This window comes from Galleria mellonella, unplaced genomic scaffold, assembly GCF_026898425.1.
Source record: "Galleria mellonella isolate WM207_F2 unplaced genomic scaffold, CSIRO_AGI_GalMel_v1 utg184, whole genome shotgun sequence".
Lineage (NCBI taxonomy): Eukaryota > Metazoa > Arthropoda > Insecta > Lepidoptera > Pyralidae > Galleria > Galleria mellonella.
Genome location: NW_026442025.1, coordinates 4,151,618 through 4,173,940, shown reverse-complemented (window position 1 = coordinate 4,173,940; position 22,323 = coordinate 4,151,618). Strand labels below are relative to the sequence as shown.

The window sequence follows — 22,323 nt, the reverse complement described above, 5'->3', positions numbered from 1 at the left end:
GTTTAGGTCACGTGACCAAAAGTTGATCTGTTTTGTCTATGCCTTGAGTATCAATCAAGGACTCCTTGTTCTTAGGTTTTACTTTGCAAGGAAGATCAGTTAGATTATCTGTTAAATCTATTAGATTTTATGTGCTCACAATAAAACTCTATATCTTAATCATACTTTTTTTTGTTTCTCTGATTTAAAGATATACACCGATAAATAAATCTATTTATTTATATTTTTTATTTCTTTATACAGTGTGTTCGTCAACAACGTCGATGACGACAACCTCAACCACATCACGGCACGATCCCGAAGTGCTTCGGTCGGAAGTGGCGCAAGCGCGGGGACGAGTAGCCCAATTGCGGAAGGAATTACGGCAAGCGCGAGCTGAAGTGGCCAGCGCGCGCAGAGGCGTAGATACCTTGGCCGAGTAAGTATAATAATATTTAAAAATTAAAGACTCATTTATTTTCATAAGTTTATTGAACATTTTTCAAGATTCTGGTAAGGTAATCGATTGAATATAGTTTTCTGTGATTTTAAAGAAATCGGTTGTTTTAATTTTTGCGGAGCAATAAAATTTTTATTTAAATTTATATAAATAACACATTGTTTTCCAAGTTTCCAACTGTTAACAAATCCTTACTATGTGTCTTATCTTTTTTGTAATATTATAAAATTTTTGGTAACTTTCACATCTAATAATTTCAGAGTGGAGCAAAAAATATGTTCACAACAAGGCTGTTACAACATCACTGAAGCTCAGGCGATCATGACTGAGCTAAAGAACATACAGAAATCATTAACCTCAGGAGAGAAAGAGAGGGCAGATCTTATGCAGTCCTTAGCTAAGCTAAAGGATGACCTGACAAGGCTGCAACTCGGTGACGCTTCTCCTGACCTTTCCACGTTGAGTCTTCCCCAAGAAAAACTCAGTACTGCCTCCCAAACTGATCTCTGTGCTGATCTAGTACCAATCGGTACACGATTAGCTGAAATGGCGCGGGTTCGACTTCAATATGATGAAGCTAGAAAGCGGATACAACAAATCCAGCAACAATTAGCTGATTTAGAGGATAAAGTGCAGCCGGGCCAAGCGGAGTCTGACAAAGATCGCTTATTACTGTTCCAGGAAAAGGAACAACTGTTGAGGGAACTCAGAAGTATAACTCCAAGGACAAGATCGAAGCAAGAGATGACTAATATACAATCAGAGTGTGAGAGGTTAGAGCAGGACTTGAAAAATGCTTTCGAAATGTCCAATAAGTGTATAGCAGATCGGTTAAGGTTGCACGAAGAGAAACAGTTGTTATTACAGCAGTTGAAAGATGCTCTGACCTCGATGACGACCTTGGAAGGACAGTTGAAAACGTTATCTGCTAGCACGCTGTCTGTGTCAAGTAGTTCCAGCTTAGGGTCCTTATCTACAGCTAGTAGTAAAGGGTCTTTGAGTTCGGGGATTAGTTTTACGGACATTTATGGAGGACCTCAAATTGCGAGTTCTTTTCAAGCAGACAAACCTATTGATATGGCAGATTTACATCGAAGGGTTGAGAGGTAATATTACAATTCCATTGATTTTTATTTTCTTAAATGATGGTGTTTTAGATATTTTCTATATTTCTCGTACTCGTACGTAGTACAGGATAGCTGTTGTAATCTTTAATTTTTAATTAAACAATTTTTTTTTGATAAAATTGCCGCTAAATTTATTGATCATTTGTTTTTTTTTATTAATCCTGATGCTTCTAGAAATTTTCTATAATTCTCAAGACTTAGGTAAATCAAAATCGTACTATAGTAGTTCAGCATTTATAACTTCATTCTTTTCACTTGTATAATTTGTCGTGTTTCAAATTTGCAGGTTACTTCGTGGTACGAGCTATACTGCGGACAGTATAACTCCTGGTGCTAGCAGCTCACCATCACAACCTTCTTTATCACCTAGGAGTAGTCTATCATCAGCGAGTCCACCGCCTCCACCACCTTCTTATAATCAGGTAAATTAAGACTTAAAATATTTTGAAGCATTTCTAAATATACTTATATATTTGCTAAGCATATTTACTTTTCATAAAAACGTTATTGAATTAGATTATTATAAAAAAAAAATATTTTAATTATATTTCATATAGTGAAATTCTATATTTTATTAAAGAAATTAGTAAATTTTTGTATTATTCATATTTAAACATTAATTGTATATCAATGTTATATTAGATTAGACGTTTTTTGATATATGGAAAATAATAATATATATTTGGTTTGGTAATAATAATAATTTGGTTTGGTCATTTGGAGAGGATGGATGAAAGAAGAATTACGAAAGAGATTTATCGAGCAAGAATGAATGGAGATGTCGATAGGGACCGCCCTAGACGGACGTATGTTGACCAAATAGGCGACGTGCTGAAGAAGGGCCAAATTAAAAGTACCCGTAACCGGCGAGCGTGTATGAAAAGATTGATAAATGTGGAAGAAGCGAAAGAGGTTTGTTTGAATCGAAGCATTTGGCGTTCTATTGTTTCTGCCTACCCTAATGGGGGACAGGCGTGACAGATATGTATGTATGGAAAATAATGATATTGATATTTTTTTATACCTCGGTATCTACATGTATTATTGGTTTGCATAATTTATTGGTATGGGTTGTATTTACTATATTTTACATATATAAAGTCATATGCCAGAGAAAATTGCTGTTTATAGTTTTGATTGACAAATTAATGCTTCATTATAATCGTTATCATGTTATTTTTTTTATTTTTCAGGTGGAAAGACAGAGGCGACAACAAAAAGAGTTGGAAGAAAAATTAGCAGAAATGAGAATCGGAGTTGCAACTGGACTGAACGAAGTTACAGGCCTTGCCACAAGTAAATATTTAAATTTGTACTGAGCTATCTATATTGTTGAAACCGATAAGCTTTTTTCAAGTTTTTTTTTTTTGTAACAAAATATTTTTATTTTTAAGCAAAGCCCATAAATGCTTATTATGCCATAGATAGTTATTAACGTAGGAGACTCTTTTGATGTTGTTTTTGACCTATATTTCTTTGGAAAAAAATGTTAAGTTTGATTGCTAGAACATACAAGTATGATAATAATTTCTATTTCAATCTGTATACAAGTCTCAATAAGGGTGAGGGGGGGGGATTGTTATCAATGGGGAGGTTGGCCCCCATTGATATTAATATATGCTACCAAGTCGACCTCCATGCGGTTCCACCTGGAAACCATCATAACTAATTTATCGTTAATTTCGTCACGATGGACTAACTGACCGGCTTTTTCATCCTCACCTATCATCTCTCACTGGTGCACCGCCAGAGTATACCAGATAGCGCAGACGGGGGTATTATCCCATTATTATCCATTAAAAAAAATAACAATAACTCATGTGTTGCAGTACCAGTGCAATTACAAGGACCAGGGCGGCCGAGCGAGCCACTATCTCCAATTTCCGAGACGCCCTCTGCACCGCTTTCTCCAAGAACTCCCTCGTCTAGTGGTAAGTTCTTTTTTATAATATCACTAGTATTTACCAGAGGGAGACTTTGTACAAAAGTTGATTGCTTAGGTACCTTTGTCCCATTCGTGTTTCAACCGTGAAGCAGTTGTGTTTGCATGGCTGTGTTTCGGTTTGAAGGGTGGGATATGGCGTGAATTTACTGGGTACAGAGGAATAACACCTGAGTCCTCAGGAATGGCAACGCATGGGAGGTATCATTGGCGAAACAGTACACTCTGTTATGTCCATGGTACTGCTCATGTCTATAGGCGACGGTTACCACTTTCCATCAGGTGGGCCGTCAGCTTGTTTGCCATTCTAAGTTGTATAAAAAAAAATAACAATTATTACTATCATACCATTTCTATTTGATACTTAATATGGCAAAAATACTAATGGCCAATTGAGGGAAAGTGCAATCAGTGTCCTATAGATATGAATAACACCATTGACATCATAGAATACAGTATGTCACATATGATGTGGTTTATTATAGAAAAATTATGTAATTTTGATTTTTTTTACTCCTTGTTAATGTCTCATTGTCGTGACATTCGAATACAAATTATTGTTTATGAAATAAAAATGAAAATAAAAAAGTTTATATCTGTATCTAAATAAAGTTAAGTACAGAATTAAGCATCCGTTTTAAAGTATTGGTTGAACATTTGTTATTTACAGTATCAAATACCGTTTTTTACACATGCATTTTTCAAGCATAGCTTCAAATAGGTTAAGATTATAAGTAATTGTTATAGTTATGGCATATTGAGTTGTGGCCGCCTCATATACGGTTCAATTTTGCATGTTTATTTATTGTAATTTGTTTCAGGTACAAACACTAGATCTGTGTCGGCGGCAGTCAGTGATGAGTCGGTGGCGGGTGACTCGGGCGTCTTCGAAGCGGCGCAAGCAGGGAATGACGCTACCAATGCAGGTAACAGCTAACAGCGTCTTGCTACCTTATTGTTTAGCTTTATTATGCTTATCTTTTCTGATATTAATAAGGATAAATTTTTTATAATATACAAAAATATTTCTATAAATAAATATATATATATATATATTTAACATTGCTATTTTTTTTATCATTTTAGTGAGCAGTGCGCAAATTGAAATCAAATTGCGATACTGTCCAGACGAAAGTGCATTGGAGATCGGCATACTGCGCGCGCGCAACTTGCACGCATTGCACATAGACATTGACACTGAAATGTAAGTTTTAATTTGTATTTTAATATTTATGATAATTTTAATAAATTAAAAAATAAAAATAGACGTTGAATTATCAGTTTACTGGCATACTAATATGCATTCAACTACTGAAGTTATAAATGGTGTTTTATTGAAGATCAAACGAACTTAACAAGTGAAGTTCGATCATAATTATGTGAGCAGCTTCATTCCACGGGATTTATTGTCGAATATTTTTTTTTTTGATGGGTGAAAATGGTATGGTAACCCCGCCCGCGCTAACGGGATACGCTGGCGGAGCATCAGTGAAGGCTGATAGGTGAGAATGAAAACAGGCCAGTTAGCCCATCATGATGAATTCATCAGTAATTAACCATGATAGTTTCCAGGGGGAACCGCAAGGAGGTCGACCTGGTTGGGTATATTGCTAGCAATGGGATTCTTAGTCTCCATTACTAACAATCCCTTTCCCCCATCCAATTATTCTAGAGTTAGTAGTGTAAAATGTTTAAGTAACTTAAGTGTCTGTATTTAATAAACATATTATTTAATTCCTGCGATATTAGCCCTGAGCTTAGTGAAACTAAGCACTTTTATTGAGTAATTGTTTTATTGGGTATATTGCTAGCAATAGGATTCTCAGTCTCCATTACTAACAATCCCATTCCCCCCCTATATCTAAAAATGTAGAGAAATACGGTGGTTGTAAATATTACTATGTTAGAATAAACTGTAAAGGACCAAGCTGAATGAAAGTCGAACTAGGGGTTTAGTTGAAAAAAGCAATATGCAGAATGCAGTATGGCAATTGTCTGTATATATGTTACGTGTGGTTGTGCAGCGTGGTGCGCGTGGCGCTGATGAGCGGCGGCTGCGCGGGCGGCGGCGTGGTGCTGAGCAGCGCGGCGCGGGCGTGGCGCGGCGCCGCGCTGTGCTGGCGCCACGCGCAGCGCGCCGCCGTGGCCGGCGCACGCGCACTGCGCGCCGCCACGCTGCAGATCAACGTCTGCACCGGCGCCGAGTGTCTCGTGAGCGTGCCTCTATTTTTTGCCGGACTTTGGGAGACTGGTGTCGTTTTGTACAGAACTCATCTAGGATAGGATGTAATAGAAATAATGTTTATTCGAATAGATCTGTTCATGTTTTAAATATAATAATTCTGCTGAGAAGAATCTGCAAGAAACTCAACATTTACACTTTTCAATATCGTGTAGATGTATCGTACATGTAATCGATTGTAAATATTTGAATTTATAATACCAAGTTGTGTTTCTACATCAAGACACGAGAAAATTTTGCTTCGCAGTAAACAGTTTTTCATTAATAAAGACGCCAAAAAAAGGCAGCTTTAAACATCAGAAAATTTTAACATGAAACGGACACAAAGGTTAACTTTTTTAATTGCAAAAAAACTTATTAAAATCATTAAAAGTAGAATTGGAAATATAAAAAAATATAGACATAAGACATTCCATAATTGAAATATCTTTCTTTTGTAACTTCAAAATATTTATTAACTAACTTTACTTGCCTTTAACTTTACCTGCGACTTAATCCGCATGACCGAGATAACAAATAGCATATGTCCTTTTCCATGTCATATAATATCTGTACACTAAATTTCATAGTGATTGGTTAAGCCGTTAAAGCGCTAAAAAATAACTATTATTAGTAAGAATAACAGAACCATGTAAATGTATAAAAAAAAAAAAAACATACTGAGTCAAATTTTTGTATGCTGACTCAAATTTTAAGCTGTCTGTGGTTAGTCTATCAGTCAGCCAGACTCATGTAACTTCGTCTAGACTGAACTCGTCTGTCTACTGACAGCATGGATACCACGACACTCGACTGGCGTACTGCCAATCGTCTGTTGTGTGACCACAGACATGACTGCGGCTTTTGGCTATTGAATTATTGATCAAGTTTCTAATAATAGATACAATTGATGTAAATAAAAATATCTTCAAACGTATTAGGAGTTATTTACGTGAAGATAATTCTGAATAAAATAATAAAAATACAACAAAATTATCAATAGCTATTGTTTACCCTTCACACAATGCAATACACTAAGTTTATATTTATTTGTTATATGCTGTATAAATATTTTTCTCTTTTGTTGTATTCTAATATTTAATCATTACCGTCAATTAAATCTTTATTGATCAAATGATAATAATTAGCATTTGTGTAGAAGTGTATTGGGTATATTAGTCTGTACAATTTTTTTTTTATATAACTTAGAATGGCAAACAAGCTGATGGCCCACCTGATGGAACCGTGTTAACCGTCCGTGTTAATCCGTGTTAACCGAGTGGTAACCGTCGCCTATAGACATGAGCAGTAGCATGAACATAACAGAGTATACTGTTTCGCCCATGATACCTCCCATGCGATGGCATTCCTGAGGACTCAGGTCTTACTCCTCTGTACTCAGTAAATTCACGCCATATCCCACCCTTCAAACCGAAACACAGTCATGCACACACAACTGCTTCACGGTTGAAACACGAATGGGACAGAGGTACCCAAGCAATCGACTTTTGTACAAAGTCTCCCTCTGGTATAAAGAGAGGAGATTTGATTTTTTGTTAGTAATGGATGACACAAAATATATTTAACCGATTAAAAAAAAATCAATCATAGAAAGCTCCATTATTAGTGAGAATTTTAGTTAAAAAAAACATAGGTAGCAGTAGTCCGAGTGGATCACTAGGCATTTATAATTTCATTAAATTGAGAAAAGGGATATTATTATAAAAATTACTGAAAAATACATTTTTGATGGACACTCAAAAAGGATTCGAATTAAGAACATCTTTTGAAGTCAATTGAATGTGATGACAACTAGCCAAATTTGAGTATTCGGCTGCAAGCCTCGAGTGCCATGTGAATAATAACAAGGCGAGAGCGATAATTTACTGAAACGTCTTTATATTTCAAATTGAATTGTACTATATCTTTTCGTCCATAACAAACAAATTTGTCTGCAGGGATGTGCCCAAGTCAGCTTGGCGGACTTCGATCTGGATGCAGTTTCGCAGAAGTGGTACAACCTTCTCAGTTTCCGCTCTATGAGGAGGGACGAGAGTTCGGACGAGTCTACGGTCATATCTTCGCAAACTTCCACGCTCACAAGAAACAGAGGTGAGTTTGTATTGTTTTAATGTACTCTATACTTGTTTTTATCTCTAAACTATTACAAATAATCGTGTGATAGTGGCGCCCTCTCATCATCATCATCTTCCTGTCTTTACCTCAATTATTTGTGGTCCGCGTAATATATTATATTCTATATTATTCAATATTTAGGCTTATTGTTTTACGATTGATAAATCTGTTCTGATAAATAATTTTATTACTATATTTTTAAGGCTATGAGTGAAACCAGGAATATTGTTTTTTTTTTTTTAAAGGAACGTCTCCCACTCTTCAAAATTGTTTAAAAATGCTTTTTGTGTTTCAGGCCCTGAGAGCATGACTGGTGCGGAGTGTAATGTAGACTGTGGAGATAATTCAGCTTCAGAGGATGAGGAGTCGAGGGAACCACTTAATCAAGTAAGTGTGAATGATCGTAGGAAAAGCATAGTATAAATTTTTTTTGATTTGCTATATCTGTCTCACTCGTGCTTGCATGGCTGTTTTTGAAAAGTAGGATAAGACGGTGAAATTACAACGTACGGAGACATAATGCCATAGAGGATTACTATCGGCGTCATTGTGTATTCTCTAATGTCTATGGTACAGTTGATGTCTATAAGGCAATGATTATACTCGTATTCTGATTACCGTCATCACTTGTTACCGCGGGAAATGTATATACTTAATGAATCTACTTAGGGATAGGTATTGGAATCCTTTTAGTATAAGATTTTATACAAACCGCTCAGTAATTTCAGAGACTCACGATGAAAAAAATATAGCTTTATAATAGGTGTATTGTTGGTTCGGTAGTGTCCATGGCCAAGTCAAGTTTTATAAGTACTTCGTTTGTTTTTAGATTGTCGAAGAAGATTCGTCGGAAGATTACATCCCTGAAGAAGACGAGGTTTTGGAAGAGGAATACCTACCATCAACAGCAGAGAAAGCTACAAATACAGAATGCAACTTCTGTCCAGAGGGAGCGAGACAACTGCATAGAAGGTATATTTTTTATGGTGGCATAATTTTATATGGTGTGGAATCTCCATTGTATAATATGCTGTAAATAGGCCTCAGTTGGGTGATGGTTATTATATGGGTTTTCGAGTTAATCATCTTCACACGTACATTTTTAAACTCTTCAAAATAGTACCTAATAGTAGTATTAGAATATAGGTTTCTAGCAGATACTGTGTACGATTTATTAATGACAAGATACACCCGATTGTTTAATATTTTTTTTTTAAATATGTTATTTATTTTTATTTCCTCGAAAGAAACATTAAAGTTATACATTATTAATATATCTATGTAAATGTGTGCAAAAGTATCAGTATACATAATGTGTGTGTGTGTGTTTGTGAATGGAACGTATAAATGTCATCATAATCATAACAACATGTAATGTACCACTTTTGGTCACACGTTTTACTCCAGAGGGGCATATGAGCCTACTATAACTATTTTAGTCAGGGGGCATGTTCTGAGCGATTAAAACCTGTCATTTTAGAGACCAAATTGAATTGCCCTGCAAATTGTTACTAAATCCATAGACAAAGTAAACAAATTTGTAGTCACGTTATCTGAACCTGTCATGTTTTTAAATATTAGTAAAAGCCCTTCGGCTTGGTGTAGAGTTTGGATTTGGGGAATTTTAACACTGGTTTATTCAGCTTTATTTCCTAATCACCTATCTCTCCTCACCTATCATCCTTCACTGGTGCCCGGTTCTGTCATCATCCGTTAAAAAAAATCCTTGTTATGTAAAAAAGTAGTGAAAAATATATTCTAACTCTGTACAACATGGAATATATTTGAATATGTTTGGTATTGGTATATTAAGTTGGAAGAATGGGCTTAGGTGGTGGGTTTTTAGGTATTGAGCGGTAATTTCTTTCACCAGATATATGAAATGCTTGAGACGAGTGGAGGCAGACGGCAGGCCTCAAGAGGAAGCGCCGTTAGCCAAATAGTTATATCCGTCCATACATACGTACTTGTACATAGTTTTATATCTATATATAGGTACGTTTACATTGTGTCGCACTTGGTGTGTCGCTTCGTGAATGTATTCGCTTGAAACTAATGGATTATTATATATTGGACAAACTATTTTATACATATATAAAGTATTATATATTATATTTTAGTATAAAATATATATTTATATAATCTGTATACTTCTGCGAAATAATGTCACAACATTAGGGAAGTACGGAAGTGCACAGCCAAGTCTTTTTTATGTTATTCTAGAGAAGTTAAAACTTGAAATAGTTTTGTATTATATGTGCGGGGAATCCTATTAAGGAAAATTAACTGCAGCGATAATATAATATAAAACTTATAATAATTAAGATTTAAATAGATATTTATAAGAATACATGGTTCCATTTTTGGTAGCAAAATTAGGTATCTAATTATTTATTATTTAAATTTTTTTATTTGTGAAAGTAGAATAAAAAAAAATCATATTAACATAAAAAGAAAGATAAAATAATAAAAGATTTGAAGAATTTTAAAATAAATGTTGTAATCTAGAAATTAAACACCATTCTCAGCGGGATCAGAAATATCATATTTTTAATCCATTAAACATGAACATATTCTAAATTGAATAATATTTTTTATTAGTACTACTAATTATTTATTAAAAGCAGAATGCATGTTCACTCTGATCACAAAAGATAATAGAAATATGTACTTATTTACTTTAATACTTAATGCATGAGTAGCATGGACGTGGCACAATGTGAATGTATCTAGTTCAACATAAAACACATATACTAACCATGATTTTGAGATATTTTACATTATATTTTGTTTTTTTTTTTTTCTTGTTTGAATATAGGAGAGATTTTTATTAAAGTTTTTACGATCAGTAGAAATTTCCTATATATAATGTTATACTAAAACCAAATACTCGTGTGTGTGGGATGTTTGAATATTATTTCTTATTGATTTTGTATCGTTTACAGGAAAAGTCAGCAAGTAAACGCAAACCCAGAAGAGTCACTAGCGACCATAAAGAGATCTCAAACGTTTTCACCACAACCACAGAGTATCGGCAAGGGGCAGTACATTTGTAGGTTAGTAACAGTAGTACAAAGTTTTCTATCGAGATCTACCTATATATTTAAGGTATTATCCTCGAACTACTAATAATCTGTATTACAGCTTGGTATTCGATTGTTAGGCCTATTTAAAGCAGAGGGAGACTTTGTACAAAAGTCGATTGCTTGGGTACCTCTGTCCCTTTCGTGTTTCAACCGTGAAGCAGTTGTGTTTGCATGGCTGTGTTTCGGTTTGAAGGGTGGGATATGGCGTGAATTTACAGGGTACAGAGGAATAACACCTGATTCCTCAAGAATGGCAACGCATGGAGGGTATCATGGGCGAAACAGTATACTCTGTCATGTGTATGGTACTGCTCATGTCTATAGGCGACGGTTACCACTTTCCATCAGGTGGGCCGTCAGCTTGTTTGCCATTCTAAGTTGTACAAAAAAAAAGCAGTCTGCAGAATATTAATAGTTTTAACCGAATTCCAATTTTAATTTTATTATTAAATTTTTATTCGCGTTAATTAATTCACGTATATTATTTCTGTGTATGTTGTTACACTTCAGGTACACTACTGTAAAAACCACATCCGATTTGCGTGAATCTATAACAAACATACAAATAGATAAAAAAAAATATTATTTTGGCATCTATTTGGTCTTGTTAAGAGTCCTCTCATGTACAGTCTTCGTCTAGCTCAAATTGTATTACATTAGTAATATTATGACCTTTATTTCAGATTAAATCGTTCTGAGTCTGACTCATCGATGGCGCAGTACGCACGGCGTGTGACGTTGCAACCGCCTATAACTACCGGCATACCCTTCGACAGGAACCGTTGCGAGCGCAGATCTTTGCGGTAAGTCACATAACTCAGTATTTGCTCTGCTCTGATTTCTATTTTACAGTCCTCTATCTATAATCGTGATATGTAATGTTACAAATGTCAGATTAAAAAATACTTTCTAGAGACATAAGCAGTTTTAAAGATTCGAAACCAGACCAGAGGGAGACTTTGTACTAAAGTTGATTGCTTGGGTACCTCTGTCCCATTCGTGTTTCTACCGTGAAGCAGTTGTGTTTGCATGGATGTGTTTCAGTTTGAAGGGTGGGATATGGCGTGAATTTACAGGGTACAGAGGAATAACACCTGAGTCCTCAGGAATGGCAACACATGAGGGGTGTCATGGGTGAATCAGTATACTTTGTTATGTCCATGGTACTGCTCATGTCTATAGGCTACCACTTTCCATCAGGTGGGCCGTCAGCTTGTTTGCCATTCTAAGTTGTATAAAAAAATAAACCAACCAAAAAAATGCACACCGAAATTAAACAGAAATTGCACTTGCTGAAAATAAAAAAAAATTGTTTTATGAAATTATCATCGAGAATTCCATTAATAAATTGGGATCCAACATTCATCTTCCATGTAAAACATGTTTTTATGTAACAGACGCGGGCGCAGCTGTGCGTTGCGTCGCGGCGTGCTGGGCGCGGCGGCCGCGGGTGGTCGATCGCGCGCACCTCGTACTTCTCTGGACCTAGCACTGGACCTGCGCGCGCAGCACTCACGCCTCGCCGACCTCAACAACGACATCGAGCACCTCACCGAGCTTAAGAAAAAGTACGTATAAATACTAATAATGCATTATTATTATTTATTATTAAAAAAAAATAAGAATTAAGTAATTTAAAAAAAAAATAACATTTTGTTAATTATATATTCGATAAAGACATGTGAAAATTGTTTATTAGATTTGCCATTCATTCGTTCAAAAGAAAAATAATGTAAATGAAATTTAAGTTACATTGAAATCCAAGAACATGGCAACACTTTATAAGTTTTAAATTTTACATGCTTAATTATGGCGAAATATGAGGATTTATACCTATTGTTAACATATATATACTCACCTTGTTTCATGTAAATAAATAAACACCTAGTTATATGTACTAAATGGACATCTCATCTCTCAACAGATTGGAAGAAGCTCGATCATCAGGCGACCCGGCGGTGGCGGCGTGGGTGGCCGAAGATGACACCTTCCGGCGACTAATCACGGGTCCCAACGAGGCTGGCTCCGACCGCACGTCCCGGCTGCTGCACAAGACGTACCGCGAGATCATCAGGCTGAGGAGGTCACGGCAGGGAAGCAGAAAGCCTGATATTGTCACGTTCAAGTAAGTCCACTTTGATGTCATACTCTAGTGAAGTCTGTCTGTGATTCTGTTCTGTGATCTTGTAGCTTTTTTGGCTACGTATTGTCATGTAATTGTATCATTAATTGTGAGAAATAATAAAAAAAAATCATTCAGGCATTCAATGATATTAAGATAAAAATAATCTTATACTAAATCATCATCATCATTACATATCAGCTTTTAACTGTCCACTAATAAACATAAACCTTTACCTGAGAGGGTTTTGCCAGTAGTTGCCCCGCTTGGTAGGCGGATTGGCAATCACAGTCAGGCTTTAGAGATGTTTTAAGAGGGACACTGCTGCCCATCCCTCGCCCTCTCTTGTCTCTTACGACACCCACGGGAATGGAAGGAGTGATCTATTCTATACCGGGATCACACAGAAATCACGAGGATTTAATTAATAATTAATTTACTTTTTCAAAGACTTGTGCATTATAAACGAATAAACATCTTTATGTTCTATTATTTTTTGTTACTATGTAATAACATTTACTTCTATTCACAGAGAAAAGATGGCGTTCTTCACACGCAGCAAGGCTACCATCCCCGTGCTTCCAGGTGAAGAGGCTGACGAGATATCCGAAGATGATTGGGAAGAAGAGGATTTAGAAAGGAGAACACCAGACGGTCGGTCGTCAAAGACGTCGTACGAACGCCGCGAACAGCGCTGCAGCGAGACCCAACCCCAAAACGCTGCAGAGTCAGAATCCAAAGAAGTGGTGGAATGCAAGAACCTCTGCCTGAACCCAGAACCGTGCTACGAGAATCTGCCAATAACCAGTAATAACATCGACGGTACAAAAACACAAGAAGAGAACGAAACCAAGACTGAAGAGGTGAGGTATGAATTTGTTGTTGATAGAGTTTTGGGTGTTCAGGTCTGAATGAATGATTCGTCAACCAATAATGAATGAGTGGATGATAAGAGCGTTCATACCGATGGTCGCCGAAGTGTAGCAACGTCGGAATTTTTTGTCAGTTATAAAAAAATTAACTATTTTCAATATTTCCGATTGATTATTCAAAAATGTTCAAAGACAAGCTAAGACACGCATCGGTAAGTTTCGGTATGAACGCTCTTAGGCTCAAAATGGCCTTGTACACATGGCACCATTAAAGTGAATTTTGCAAATATTTACTGTGATTATTATTGCCTATTGAGATTTCTGGTATGAAGACTGAAGCGAAAATTATTTTATATGTATCGTATTATTAATGTATCAGGACTCGTAGAGACGTACGGAATGTGCAAATAGAGTGCCATAAACACTGAGAGTTCTATTATATATATTAAATATACAAGTTGGATCATTTTTATATCGTATTGTACAAAAAAGTGCCTTAAATTTAATCGGTGCCTCGATATGTAAATGTACAGAAGCCTGCGAATGTGCCATATTGCGGCATGAAATGGAAAGGTAATAGGTACAAAATAGTTGTATGAAGAGTCACAAAATATATACCAAACAATTAATGTAATTTGACGGCGAGGGTGGCTGTTTCATTGTACAGAAATACGTAATAGGCGGCCCACCGAAACGGTTGCCCTGCTGTGTATAAATAAATTAATGAGATATATTATAGTATCCACCGAGGACTTGACAGGCCAAAAATAGACGCTTTGTATATAAAGGCTTTGTTACGCGAGTCGATAGTCGGTGAGTCGTGCATTGTGGAGTAGTACCTGCCCTTAATACATTTCTTAAGGAAACCTTGAGAATTAATAGCGATATTTTCATTAAAGGAAATCTTTTTGATATTGTTTGTTTTTCTATTTCTATACTTTTTCAGAAGTTAATGATTAATTGGTTTTTACTCTGGCGGATAAAATACATTTCATTATTGGTTGTTCTACCGTTCGGGATATAAACTGCGAATTTTTCGCAGAATTTCTGTTAGCAATGGTAGTGGTCAATCTTCGAGTGTTGCCAGTCATACACATACTATTGATAGCGGAATTAAAATAATCTTAATCAAATAACCACATATTGCCTTCAGCAACATACGTCCAGTTTAGTAAAATATTTAGTAATAGTAAATCTTAAGGAGCGTACAAAAGAAGGAAATTTCAAAATAAAACCCTGTGCCAAGTCACGTGACCAGTGTATTTATAGCAGGTTATGTCTTCCTAAAACACGAACAAACCTGTAATTAGTCTCTTATCTCATACATTATATGGGCTCTTATAGCATTGAATGCCAATATATAAAAGATGATTAAAAAAATCATTATTAATTTTCAAGGTCGACCGAATCAAAAGTCGCAAAACGTGGGCACATAAAAACGTTTATAGCGTGCAATATTGATACAAGTAGTTATCACGTTCAGTAAGGCACTTCACACACTACCAAACTGCCCGCGACCAAACGGAGTCGTGTACGATGAATATCGCACATTGAACAACTAATGTACACTGTAACATGTCGTCAGAAAATACTAAACAATTTAAGTCGAGTGGTGTGTGGAATGACTTACTACCATATAGATATGAGATCTGATTTTGTCGGTGTTTCGATTCATAATGTTTAGTTGCTTTGAAAATATACTATCTGTATCGTTTAGCCAATTGATCTTAATAATCATACCTAAACATAATTCCTACATACCAGTGACGTCTATTTTGCTTACCACAAGATCGTAGTTCGAACGTAGCGTGTCCCGTTCGTTGCTATAGATTATTATTATTAATTTTGCACAACCCCATGTGAATCGTGACTTTAGTTTAAGTGTGCTATGCGATTATAGTAGCGATATCAACATATAGTGGGAATTATCAACCATTAAAAATGTCAAGTTTGATTAATTCATATTAATTTCACTGATTGAACATTTACAAAATTTTAATATTTTGTCTTTTAATTACTGTAAATTCTGATTAATTTATAAGTCTTAAATTGTACTAAATTTAGATTTTTTTTTTTAATAGAAGAATATTTAATAGCGACAGTGAAATTTATCTGAATATAAAAAGTATTTTTTTATCATTTATTTATTACTCAGTGCAGTTCATACTTCTATAGCTTCCAAGTAATAAATTGAAATTGTTATTACAAAGTGAGATTGTGTTGAAGTTAGTATGTTTTCATTGCTCTACATTAATATAATTTAGTTTTATATTATTATTAGTATTTGTACATTTTGTATAATATTTTTTAATATTATTTTAGCTATAAAATTTTGTAAATAATCTGAAAATAATACTTGTGTAAAAGAATTTGCATATCTGTATTTCTGAAACTGTGTCTATTATTATTATTAATAATAATTATTAGCAATACTAGTGAATGTTAAGTATTTTTATAACAAATCGATAGTCCCATAGTCGGCTTAGTTATGTAATTAAGTGAATACATTTTTGTAAAAAATGTATATTTTATATAAACATTTATAAATAATTTTGTAATTGTTATCGAGGTGAATTTGTATTTGCCAAATTAATATAAGTCTTGTTTTAATTTTTCCATACAAAAAAGGACTATATTTTGTAAAGATGCCAATACTGTCGATAGCAGGTCGATAAAAAATGAAAATAAAAATCATAAATTAATATTTTCTAGTTTGATTTTGGTCAACCCTATTTGGAATTTTATAATAGAATCTTACAGATACATTAATTGAGAAAATGTACTAACATTGGTACTTACTGTTCATGTCTACAGGCGACGACTATCACTTTACGTTAGGTAAGCCGTCAGCTTGTTTGCCTAAGTTGCAATTTTAAGCATAAAAAAAGCAACAGTAATGAAGTGGAATAATAAAAGGACAAAAATGTCTTTCGCAGAAAATGAAAACGTCCTTATTTATGATGGATGGTACATAATATTTAAATACTGCTTGCACTTTGTCACAATCTAGCATACAATCTAGAAGTGCCATACGTTTTTTGCTAACACATTATTACACCAACTAAAAAAAAAGAACGTGCAGCCTAATACAAAAAAATTATTTTTCTTCTGCCCACGCAAATCAAATATTACTTACCTTTATTTCTATTCAATTTATTACGTATACTCTAAATACATGTATTGGAGGGAGACTGTACAAAAGTAGTTTGCTTGGGTACGTCTGTCCTACTCGTCTTTCTTTCGCCGTGAAGCAGTTGTGTTTGCATGGCTGTGTTTTGGTTTGGAGGGTGGGGTATGGCAGTAAAATTGCAGGGTACAGAGGCATAATACTTCTGTCCTCGGAAATGGCAACGCAGCTAAATGTATAATGGGCGACACAGTATACTTTTTTGTATGTGGTACTGTTTATGCCTAAAGGCGACGGTTACCACTTTCCATCAGGTGGGGCGTCAGTATATTTGCCATTTTAAGTTGCGTAAAAAAATACATACGGTTCAGTACATAATCATGCATAAGTGAAAAACAACTTTGTAACTAAATTTAAAATTACAAGGGTGAATAAATTTAATGACATTCCGCATAAAACAATTAACCCAATTATGGTAGTAAGTAGGTAATACTGGGTAGGTTTACGATGTTATTTAATTATTGAATATTAAAATTAATAGACCGTAATTTACCATTTCGTAGCTATTAATAAGTTCCACGGAACCCTAAAAATGGCATTATGCAAATTTAAGCTGAAGAGAACTTGGTTACGCAGTGATTCTAATACAATCACTACGATATTGACGTTTGAGAATAGGAAATGAAACATGACATAATATTAGAAATAGTTATATCAATTTAACAAAAAACCGACTCAATCAATATAATGAATCATCTTGAAAAGAATTTCGGCTAAAAAAGGATCACGAAAATCGGATTAGAAATCTTGGAGATTCGACATACATACACGTAGATACAAAAACAGTTAAGTAGTATTTTTTTTATATAACTTAGAATGGTAAACAATCTGACGGCCCACCTGATGGAAAGTGGTAACCGTCGCCTATAAACATGAGCAGTACCATGGACATAACAGAGTATACTGTTTCGCTCATGATACCCCCATGCGTTGCCATTCCTGAGGACTCAGGTGTTATTCCTCTGTACCCAGTAAATTCACGCCATATCTCACCCTTCAAACCGAAACACAGCCATGCAAACACAACTGCTTCACGGTAGAAACACGAATGGGACAGAGGTACCAAAGCAATCGACTTTTGTACAAAGTCTCCCTCTGGTAGTCTAAAACTATTTATATTAATTAAAAAGAATTTTGATAAGTTTTTGAAAATAATGAGCTACCATATTTATATTAACTGCGTAGTCCTGGCATAAAATAGGCCACTCCATCCTTTCTCGTAGGTGTCATAAGAGGCGACTGAGGGAATTTAATGTTTCAGGGATGGACAGCAGAGTCCATCTTAAAACATCACTAAAAGCTAACAGCTGTTGCCAACCCGTCTGCCAGGGGGGAAAGGTATTGTTAGTAATGGAGTCTGAGAATCCCATTGCTACCAATATACCCAACCAGGTCGACCTCTTCGCGGTTCCCCCTGGAAACTATCATGGTTAATTCCTGATGAATTCATCATGATGGGCCAACTGGCCTGTTTTCATTCTCATCAATCACCCTTCACTGGTGCTCCGCCAGCGTATCCCGTTAACGCAGGCGGGGTTACCATTCCATTTACACCCATAAAAAAAACCGTCTGCCAAGTATGGTAACTATTGACAAACCCCCCTAAGTGGGAGACCTATATTCAGCAGTGGGCAGTTGATGACTGACGCGATGATGATGATGTATATTTTACATTATCGTCGTACAGCTTAGCTTCATAATTAATACGAATTTAATAACTATTTATTTATTGAAATAAACGATAGGAAAATCTGTTTTTATTGTGACGATAAATTTGCACGATAAGGAGCTTTGCTCGTGTAAATTATAAAATCCCTTAATTTAAAATTACATTCGTCGAAACATTGTTAAACAGTACTGCAGTCAAGTTTGTCCAGAAAGAATTCACTTGAAATATTCAACTTGGCATACAACTACGTGTAAATCGAGCGTAATAAACAGTAGCCCTTAATGCATAGGTTGTACTGCGGAGGTTTTCATTCTGGCACGCGAAGGGCCAATCGTAGGTACAATCTACACTCACAATCGCTTAGATTACACTTCAAAATAACTGCTTAAAAAACACTCGCTTAATTATAGTGCAGCTTTTTTTAGTCAAGGACAAATATTCAATTGTTTTCTACTTTAATATTAATAAATAATGATTTGTAGCACACAACAATTTTTTTATGTTTCATTAATTTGTCGGCATTGGAAATACGGCCCCAGGTCAGACTGTTGACTGGAATAATTAATAGTTAAGATTGTGTTTGAAAAAAAAACCGACTTCAGTTGTCGCAATTAGTTATTTTGATTTGAAAACTAAATTATAGAATCGATTTAAAATTGAGAACCTTCTTTTTGAAGTCGGTTAAAAAACGAATTGCATTACGGCTTATGTGTTATGTTTTGGATACTCATAGGGTATATAATCGAACATCCATTTACCTTTGTAATATGTGTACATATCATGACATAAACATTTTTTTTTTTTAAGTTAAATGCCTTCTTTTTTCTCTACTTGTAGATACTTTAGTATATTTATTATACGAACAACTTCATTATTAACGACCAGTATGCTTATCATTCAACAATTATTGTAATTCAGAAGAGAACTAATTGTTGACCCTTCTTTGCATGATTTTTTTTTATTGGTGAAATAAATCGAGATGATATAATTCATGTTCAAAATTAAAGGAAAAATGGTTAAAAAAATAAACTTGACTGCTATGGATTTTTTTTTCTGCAATGGACATTAAAAAGGTCAACGTAAAGTGAAATTGTACTTTCACATAATTTTTGTGTATTCAATGTTATGATGGAAATTTCCACCATTATGCAAAGAAGGGTTAAATATTAAAACATTCCTATTAAATTCTAAAAACAACCAGGCACCAGTATATCCAGGACAGGATGCCTTAAACCCAAAAAACCAGGGCTAATAGTAAATTGAAGACAAATGAAATTGTAAGTCGGTACGAAACAATTTCATTATTGTACATAAAAAAGCTAGGTATGGTACATTCCAGTTGAGTAAACGATGTTAATTCATTAGAAATAAATATATTTTGCAAACTCTCAATATCAAAACTCACTATCAAAATCGGCACTATTATTTAGCGTACAAGCATTAACAGCGGTCAAGTAACACGCACGGTTCCGAAGCACAGGATATGTTAAATATAGCCCAAACTGTGAGCGACGACTAAACAACTTTTGTATTGTACACTTCAGCGACGAGGTGAGGCTAATTTAGAATTTTCTAGAGTAAAATTACTACGTCAGTGACGTAAATAAAAGTAAATCTGGTTTTGTTACCGAAGCGCATTATTTTATTTATTTATTCTTTATTGACCAAATTACAAAAAAATGTCTGGTACAAAAGGCGGACTTAATACTATATAGCAATCTTTCCCTGTTAACCTTTGGCAAAACATAAATTTGAAATTGCTGTCTGGTTTTCAAACTAGGATATCCTGTATATAAAAAAGAGATTATCTGAAAAGAATATTTATAATTATGAATTTAATTAGTCACTTTCCTCTTTATTATTGGTTATATAGTTGAACCTAATAGTGTAAGTCGCCGTGTGGTCCCGGCATAGAACAGACCACTCCTTCCTAATCCGTGGGCGTCTTAAGAGGCGACTGAGGTAACTTAAAGGTCAAGGGATGGTCAGTAGCGTCGCTCTTAAAAGGGTTCTCTCTAAGGGTTAACTGCGGTTGCCAAGCATGACAACTACTAGCAAAACCCTCCCAATATAGAGAGGCCTATGTTCAGCAGCGGACAATTTACAGCTAATATGTTATTGTAAGTTTTATATTAAAAAAATAAACTGTAAGATTATATATTTATAAATTTATTGATTGATCTAGAACTAAAATATAAAAATTATGAAGTTTATTTTAAAAATATTGATATAAAAATTATTACTCTATATAATATACAAAAGTAAGAAAAAAAAAATTAAAAAAATTATTACATACAAATGTCATTTACAAGAGACTAGCGGTAAATCTATTCTATTCGATATGAACTCGTTTTGATTCTAATTCGATTATATCAAAGTAAACCTACTAAAATATGAGTCGATATAATTAATAAAGAAAAAAAATCCCAAAATTATATTACTCCTAAAACAAACTCGGAACCTCTTGGTTACGTCGCTGGTCAATAAAGGCGACCTTTATTTAAACAAGTAAATAAATATGGCGTCGTTAGATTTCCATAATTTGGGTATAGGCACTTACCAGCGGTCACCATCAATCATGGAAGCTTTTCATGTTTTATAGAAGCTAACGATTCGTATTCATGAATTTTACATGAGCCTGCATTTATGTTGATTTTAAATACTGATACATACAATAATGGGTGTGATCACAATCTGTTATTTTATTGTAAATAGTCAATTTTATAATGTCTAATTTGTCAAAATCTCTTGACTGAAAGATAACACAATACCTCAACTGGCCGATTCCGAAGTATAAAATGTTACAGTGAAATTTATTGTTTTTTTTTTATACCACAAAGGTGGCAGCCCGTCTGATGGTAAACAGTCACTGTAGCATGTACTGTATAACGTTTGGCAATTTCGCTATATCTTCTTTCTCATCCAAAATACCTCCGAGTTTGAAGACGAAGGTCTCTAACCCAATCTGGTTTCCAATGATGACCTACACAATCAAACCATGGTCTTACACGGTTGGCCGTTTGCATAAGCTTCAAGTTGTTTAGCGAGCTATGGAGAAGCTTATGTTCGGAGTGTCTGTACGTGATAGAGTCCAAAACGAGGATATCCGCAAAAGAGCCAAAGTAACTGATCTAGCCCGAAGTATAAGCAAGTTGAAGTGGAAATGGGCTTTATTACGGGTGCTTATAGGCAGCGGTAGTCACTTGCAAACAGGTAAACTGCACGCTCATTTGCGCCCTGTGTTAGAACAAAAAATTTTGTATTTTTGCATTTGCCGTTAAAATTTTTAGTTGTATTTGTATGGCTATGTTTCCGTTTGCACACTGAGTTTTTATTTAGCATTTTTATTTTTCACATTTATAAATACTAGGTTGGTTGTAGAATAACTTAGTTATTTATCTGATTATCTCCTGTTACTTAATGCAAGCAAAGCTGATTTACGTGATAAATCTTTTTTTTTTTTTACAACTTAAAATAGCAAACAAGCTGACGGCAACACTTGATGGAAAGTTGTAATCGTCG

At 34.9% G+C, this 22,323-nt stretch overlaps 1 protein-coding gene across 3 annotated transcripts in view; it reads left to right on the top strand.

The window, feature by feature from the left end:
• The window catches only part of LOC113512182 (protein kibra), a 96,179-nt gene extending 79,530 nt beyond the window's left edge, over positions 1 to 16,649 (top strand). For 2 of the 3 annotated variants that reach the window (XM_052893995.1, XM_052893994.1), the window contains 16 exons: positions 244 to 418; positions 700 to 1,545; positions 1,853 to 1,988; positions 2,760 to 2,862; positions 3,396 to 3,497; positions 4,330 to 4,434; positions 4,595 to 4,712; positions 5,533 to 5,719; positions 7,688 to 7,841; positions 8,161 to 8,252; positions 8,695 to 8,837; positions 10,811 to 10,921; positions 11,635 to 11,754; positions 12,349 to 12,519; positions 12,876 to 13,076; positions 13,606 to 16,649. In XM_052893995.1, coding sequence (XP_052749955.1) covers positions 244 to 418; positions 700 to 1,545; positions 1,853 to 1,988; positions 2,760 to 2,862; positions 3,396 to 3,497; positions 4,330 to 4,434; positions 4,595 to 4,712; positions 5,533 to 5,719; positions 7,688 to 7,841; positions 8,161 to 8,252; positions 8,695 to 8,837; positions 10,811 to 10,921; positions 11,635 to 11,754; positions 12,349 to 12,519; positions 12,876 to 13,076; positions 13,606 to 13,984 — 3,143 coding nt within the window. In that variant the 3' untranslated portion in view covers positions 13,985 to 16,649. Of the gene's footprint in view, positions 1 to 243; positions 419 to 699; positions 1,546 to 1,852; positions 1,989 to 2,759; positions 2,863 to 3,395; positions 3,498 to 4,329; positions 4,435 to 4,594; positions 4,713 to 5,532; positions 5,720 to 7,687; positions 7,842 to 8,160; positions 8,253 to 8,694; positions 8,838 to 9,738; positions 9,861 to 10,810; positions 10,922 to 11,634; positions 11,755 to 12,348; positions 12,520 to 12,875; positions 13,077 to 13,605 lie in introns of those variants that run through there. The other variant, XR_008252734.1, reaches the window with a different exon arrangement.
• The last annotated feature ends 5,674 nt before the right edge of the window (positions 16,650 to 22,323 follow it).